General features: G+C 35.5%; 1 protein-coding gene across 1 annotated transcript; it reads left to right on the top strand.

The window, feature by feature from the left end:
• Nucleotides 1–570: 570 nt before the first annotated feature.
• LOC131144483 (F-box/kelch-repeat protein At1g26930-like) lies at nucleotides 571–3901 on the top strand. Its single transcript, XM_058093165.1, has 2 exons — nucleotides 571–825; nucleotides 1413–3901. Exon 2 carries the CDS (start codon nucleotides 1562–1564, stop codon nucleotides 3323–3325), a length of 1764 nt encoding a protein of 587 aa, XP_057949148.1. The 5' UTR covers nucleotides 571–825; nucleotides 1413–1561; the 3' UTR covers nucleotides 3326–3901.
• Nucleotides 3902–7311: the final 3410 nt, after the last annotated feature.

Here is a 7311-nt window from a genome sequence, read left to right as displayed (position 1 = left end):
TGGCAAACGATACCTAAATAGCCAATAAAATACAAATAAATAAATAAGTGTAGGAAGACACGTGATTAAAGGTCATACGCACAATAAGTAGCAGTCACGTGCGATGAACGTATTTTGTCGTTTTAGGGACAGATCGAGCGTTTTTTTCTATAAAGTTTTAACTGTTACAGAAACGCTCTACGAAAAAGCTGCAAAATAATAATTATTAAAAATAATAATTAAAAATTATCATTATTAAATTATATTGAGACTATCTATTGTTCGAACTATTATACACAATTTTGACACGATATACAAAAAATAAAATAAAATCATCACATAACCTGATTCTTTTTAAAATAAAATTTTGTTGAATTAGTTATATGTCAAAATTCTAAATAATGCAGTAAAAAATAAATTGAACGTATTTTATTTTTAAAGAATATTAAAATTTTTTACACAGTTGATTAATAATAATTTATTGCACCAAAATCTCTTAATCTCTTAACTGAAGTAATAATAATTATCGTTAGATAAGACTATTTATAAAAATATATATATATATATATATATTTATTATTTCTATTTATTATTTATGTTTATAAAGACAGAGATACATATAAACAGGGACTGAGGACCCCCCATAGATTTTGCTGTGAAGCCCAAACAGGAGCTCGCTGGTTTGCGGTGGGAGGGAGAGAGAGAGAGAGGAAGAAGAAGAAGAAGAAGAAGAAGAAGAAGAAGAAGAATGAGAGAGCCATGAAGGCGAAGAACAGAAATAGCATGAGAGATATGGATTGTTAATCTTAAAATCCCAATCAAATCCTCTTTCTTTTTATCCATTCCGTAAGTCTCTTGTATTACTTCTTCTTCTTTCCCTCTCTCTCTCTCTCTCTCGTTTGCCTACTTTCTTCTTTTCTTGTATTTGAAAATAAGTGAAGGAAACTGTTTATGCACAGTACCAATGGCCAGATCTAATTGATTAGTTATTGATTTTTGTAGTTACGAATCAAAATTTTAAATTTGATCATTTCTACAGCTTCAGATTTAGGTTCTTGCCGTGAAAATCGTGCGAATTAATCTTTTTGTTTTGATTTGATTTTAGAGATCTAAATTTTTTTATTTATCTCTGTTTTATTTTCTGGCTCTGTCCCTTTGTTAACGGATTTGTTTCATGCAAAATTGATGAAAAGATTGGATTTTTTCTCACGTTTTGCGCAATCTGGATTGTTGTTGTTTGGATTCATATCTGTTTGTGTTTGAGATGTAGCTGAAAATTACGTTTCTTCTAGTTCTCTTCAGTGCCGTTTCTGTTTTTTTTTTTAATTTTTTTATGTGTTGAAATTGGTGGCGAACAACTAAGGGTTTTAGATTTTATCAATCACGCTTTTTGAAGAAAGAAAATCATACTTTTTTCCCCCTCATTTTAATAGGTTTTCTCTCGTATTTTGACCGAGTATTTGAGCAATCGGGGCTGCGATTGTTTGTTTTTGGCTTTGAACTCTGGTGAGAAGGAAAGAAGGCTTTCGATTGGGTTAGGTTCGAAATTTTGCTGTTTTTAGCTTGGTTGAGTTGCGGAGACATGTTGGAGGATCGTTCCTGCCTAGTTTCGAGGGTGTTTTCTAGTTCTTGTGGTAAAGAAAACAAGTGGTCTTACATAAATTATCGTCTTGAAATGGAAATCCCAAAGAGCAAGCGCCCTTTGGAGATAAAAGAGGAAGAGGAGCTCAGAGTAAGTAAGTTGCCCAAGCCTTCCAGCGCTAGTGAAAAGGTTGAGGTGTCGCCTAACTCACCTGACCTCAACTTGGCCCCAGCTGAACAATCTGACGACCATCTTTATGCTCAGGATTGTTTGGATACAGGTTCTATAGCACATCACATTGGTCGCGTTGAGTCACTAGACATCTCCATGAACTCTGCGGATGAATCTGAAAACCCGCATCGCCATTTAGATGAATCTGATCAACTTGAGACAGCTGAAGCCCCGCCCGACCTCTCCCTTGCCCTGGCACACCAATCCAGCAGCCCGCATCATTCCCAGAATATTTTGAATTTGGATCCCCCAGTACTCCCTGGTTCTGAAGCTGAGATGGATTGGACTCTGCCCAACATGGGCCTCACTCTGGCAGACCAATCCAATGCCCATTGTTGCACAGGGAAAAATTCAGATTTGGTTCATGTTGAGAGGGCTTGTGCCTTGCCTGATCTTTCTTACCTTTCCTTGTCTCTCAAAGACCAATCTAACAACCAGCGTCATGCAGGGCATCAGTCAAATGACTCAAGTTCGGACTCATTAATCCATCCCATTGGCAGAGATATGTCCATCAATTGCCTCCTTCGATGTTCGAGGTCTAATTATGGCTCGATTGCATCTGTGAACCGGAGCTTCCGATCATTAATTCGGAGTGGCGAACTATACAGGCTGAGAAGAAACAATGGTGTAATTGAACACTGGATTTATTTTTCTTGCCATCTTCTTGAATGGGAAGCTTTTGATCCAATTTGTCGCAGGTGGATGCATTTGCCAAGAATGCCGTCTAATGAATGCTTCATGTGCTCTGATAAGGAGTCCTTGGCTGTAGGGACAGAGCTTCTTGTGTTTGGCAAGGAAGTGACAGCTCATGTCATTTACAGATATAGCATTTTAACTAACTCATGGTCATCCGGAATGAGGATGAATGCTCCAAGATGCTTATTTGGGTCTGCCAGCCTTGGGGAGAAGGCAATTTTAGCTGGTGGTTGTGATTCTCAGGGAAATATATTGAGCTCAGCAGAGCTTTATAATTCTGAAACTGGAAAATGGGAGACACTTCCAAGCATGAATAAATCCAGGAAGATGTGTTCTGGAGTCTTTATGGATGGAAAGTTTTATGTGCTTGGGGGTATTGGGGGAAGTGAATCAAAGGTTCTTACATGTGGAGAGGAGTTTAATTTGGAGACGAGAACTTGGACAGAGATTCCTAAAATGTCTCCTGGGCGAAGTGATGCAGCCAGGGAGAATGATATGCCTGCTGCGACGGAGGCACCCCCTTTGGTTGCAGTGGTAAATAATGAATTGTACTCAGCTGATTATGCAGCAATGGTGGTCAGGAAGTATGACAAGGATAGGAAACGTTGGTATACAGTGGGGAGTTTGCCCCAACGATTAGTCTCAATGAATGGTTGGGGCCTTGCTTTCAGGGCATGTGGAGATCGGCTGGTCGTTATTGGTGGTCCTAGGACTTTGGGTGAAGGGAGCATAGAGCTCAATTCATGGGTCCCCGGTGAAGGCCAACCACAGTGGAACTTGCTTGCTAGAAAGCGATCGGGTAATTTTGTCTATAATTGTGCTGTCATGGGTTGCTGAATATTTGGATTTTCACAGCTCCATGTCTTCTTTAATGCTGCCTCACTCTCATTGGTTGGACCAGATTGGTTTATACATCGGCTAAAGATTCTTGCTAATGGGTAATTTCTCCTTTCATTTTTTTTTTCTTATTTCTTTCCCTTTTTGGGTGGGAGAGGATGGAATCAATAGTAGATTTTATCCAAGATTCAAGAAAATGTTTTATTCGAAGGTAATCTTGGGTTTTATTTTTTCTTTTTCAATTTTTATTTTATTTTCTTCCATTGAATGCATGTCCTCTCCCCTTTCGGTGACGTGAGAACTTTCAAAGGTTGGCGTCATGTAGCACAGAGATAGTTTCAATAAATTGAAGTACCAATACATCTGTAGGTTGTTAGTGTTTGCTGAAGCTTTTTAAAGAATTTCAGGATTAGATATTTGAATTTAATGATCCTTCATTTCATTGTCTTAGGGGAGAATAAGCTCTGAGAGATTTTGTTTTTTGGGCCATGGCTTATGTATTGGCTACATTTTTTTTTGATAAACATGTATTGTTTACATTTATTGTTGCAATTAATTAGCTATTTATATTTTGAACTTTTTTTATTTAATTTTATATAAGTTATATTTACCATTGTTGAGCATTGCCATACAGTTTGATCCTATTTGCTGTCTGTATGAATTTGGCTCGCACTGTTTTTTTATTTAGTTGGCCCTGTGGGTTTCCACACTATTACTTGAAACATCGTAATCATTTTTATCCTCCCTTATTTTAAATTAATTTATTGAATGCAATTGAGTACTGGTTTATTTTTTCCCATGTGAGGCTGTGCAGGATACAGAGGCTGGTTGAATTTTTTTGTTTGACAGCCCTAAATATGATACTGTGCAACAAATAGACTTTAAAATGAGAAAATTCATCATATCACTCTACAGTTTAACTAGCAGATCCATGGTTATCTAGTTGATATTTCTTTCGTTGTCTTTTAATATGAGCAGATTAGTTATGAGATGAGATGAAATTTTTTATGATGCATGTATTACTCTATGCTGGTAAAATTTGGAGTGTCGGTGTATGTTCGGTTTGATTTTTCTGAACCCACATCAGATTTTAGGTTCCACGCTCAATGAAATCTGTTTTATACTGGGCATCAAGGGTTTTAACATATTTTCTTATGTAGCCACACAACGAAATAGACTGTTATGTTACAAGAGACTTGTTTCATTATTTATTATTGCTTTGTTATGCTAAGGTCATTAGTAGCTAATCATCATGGGGGAAACATTTCTTATTGTTACTGATATTAGATAATTATATATGAAGTATTCTTATGCGCACTTATGCACATGCACATGGTACACATTTCTTCTCACCAAATTTATGAAGAACATGTGTTGCAAAACCTTAGATTAAGGCCCCAAATTCTCTTGCCTTCAATAAATATATCCAAAGAGGTGGGGAAAATGATAGCAGTTTGCATTATTTCAATTGAAAGAGTTGCCACTCTCTCCTTATCAGAAGACAGAATTAATAATTTGTTGAAAGGTTCACTAGAATTCAAAAAATCAGGTCAATAAACACCTAGAATGAGGAACCCCCCTTTTATTTTTACTATTGATTGAGGACTCTGTTGTTGGTCTCCAACTTTGGTATTCAAAAATGCCCATGTTTAATATTTTGTATTTTCAAATAATGTCCTATTAAAAACTTCTTAACTATTCTAAAAGGGCAGTATCAGGAAATAATATAAATGAACTCAGTTACTTCAATTGCACTATCTTAAGTAGTTTTTTGTTTTGTTTTTTCAAATTATGCCTCTTCATTTTCTGTACACACCAATAATCAAAGGGGTAAAGAAGAAACTTCAAGAGGATAGTAGCCAATAAATGTATCTTGTCAAGTGCTGTCTCCAAAAACCTCAATGATGTGTGTTATGCTATACGCATATTAAAGTACTTCTAACACATCAAAGCAGCCTGAATTAAGTTGTATTTCTGAGACACCAGAGTTTATGTAGTTTTGAGATGAATACATAAAAGTGAAAAATGCTTGGAGAATCACTAAACAAACAAAGAAAATTAGTTTCGAACTGGATGTATCCAATCAGTGGAGGGCACGTAAAAATATGCAGCATGGAAGATTATTATCGTGCCCATTCAACCGGTTCCCAGCATGAGATTGGGCTTGTAATCTTATGCATTGGTTTTCATTTTGTTTCTAGAAAGGATTAAAATGATAGTAAGCCTTTTTTGAAAGAAAAAAAGGACTGGAAGATTGAGATGCAGTAATCATAATTGGGAAGTCGAACATTAAAGGGTTTGAATGCCTTGCTCTTCCAAAATATTATACTAGGTGGCAGGTGCCATGCAAAAGAAAAGGTAATATAGGATAGATTTTATAGATACAAATATTGGAGCCCGGTTTTTCCTTAGCATTAGTAGTCATTTTGTATCATGCAGGTTACATTATCTAATCCCTCTAGATGTTTGTCAAGCTTCATCCAAGATTGGGTGATTCTTTGAGTTTTTTGCTGCCCTGGCTGCTGTCTTCAGGTTTCATCAATGAATCTTAGTCTAAAATACTACTACTACACATATACTATTGACCCAATCTGTTCATGTCTACATTTCTTAAAGGTTTGTGCTTTAGAACTAATACAATAGTTTTTTGAAAATCAGCTAAATACTTGTACTTTCCATATTAAAATCTGTATGCTTGGATGCTATAATATTACCTATGTATTTTCTTTATAGCAGTTTGTCAAATTTGAGCATTAATTTACAAATTTACATGCTATATATGTAGCATTAGGAAGTCATATTTATAGACTGTATAGTGAAGACGTGTGTTTCTAGATATTTTTGACATCAAAGTTTATTGGCAAGTTGGCACTATTATAGATGCATACAAAGTCCATACCTTGAGGGTTAGGTTGCAGCAAGAATTTCCCTAGCAGCAGCTTCAGATGCTTAAATATCTTGATGCTTTCCCTCTTAAAAAGTGGCACATACCTTCTCAGGCATGTATTAAGGGTCTCTGTATCATATATACTTGCACCATCAGTTTCTTTGTCCCTCAATAAAGTATCATGTTTTTTCGAGTAATCTTTAAAAAAAAAAAAAAAAAGCCCATAAAAAAAACCCTGTAATGAAACCTCATTCAAAACATTTTTTTCCCCAGAGAGAGTAAAATACTGAATAATAAATAGATAGTTTCTTTTTTTTTTTTCTCCCCCACTGACCTTCTACTGTTTGTGTTTCTAATTATATATATATGGCTTTTTTTTTTTCAGGATAACATCCTGTCTTCACCATTTCCTTTCTCCTTTTCTCAAATGCCATTAAATTTCTAGCCAACATAAATAAAATTTGAGAATTACTAATTGAGTTTTCTTTTCCTTTTTTTTTTTTTTCTCCTTCATTAATGATTTTGTTACGAAAAATGGTTGATGTTACTCTTTTAAGTCTTTTTCTATGTTTCTAAATACCCTCTTAGTGAACCTCAGTGCCATATCCTATGCAGGTTTTTTTTGCTATATATCATATAATACATATAGGTTATCTTGCTCTAGAATTTGGGACATCAACTTTTGAGTTATGAAAACTTATCGCAGAGATAAACTAGGAACTGCCCTAGTGCTTACTGCCTTTAAGATAATAGAAACAAAAGGCGAATTAGCATTGTTATTGCACGAATTACATGCTAATTAGTAATTATGTTGCTGTTTCCAGAATTTACTGCATGTTTGGTTCATAGGAGTGGAAGATAATTGAATTGAATTCAATTGGTTTGTGCATGTTCTCCCTTCAATTTGCATTCCATTCTATTTCCACCCTCATTTCAGTCCGCAAAACAAACGTGCCTCCCTTCCCTTAATTTATTTTTCAAGAGTAATCATGATTTGCTATTTTTATACGTTGGTTTGTTTGATTCTTTGCATCACTCAGAAGCATGGCTTCAGCGCTTTGAAGTTTTGCTGATAGACCTTGGATCCTATTGTTTGTTC

Source organism: Malania oleifera, chromosome 12, assembly GCF_029873635.1.
Source record: "Malania oleifera isolate guangnan ecotype guangnan chromosome 12, ASM2987363v1, whole genome shotgun sequence".
Taxonomy (NCBI): domain Eukaryota; kingdom Viridiplantae; phylum Streptophyta; class Magnoliopsida; order Santalales; family Ximeniaceae; genus Malania; species Malania oleifera.
The sequence above is the reverse complement of the archived record's forward strand: the minus strand, read 5'-3'. Positions and strand labels throughout refer to the sequence as shown.

Coding starts and splice junctions, on each gene's coding strand:
- LOC131144483 (XM_058093165.1), top strand. CDS start 1,562: ATGTTGGAGGATCGTTCCTGCCTAGTTTCGAGGGTGTTTTCTAGTTCT.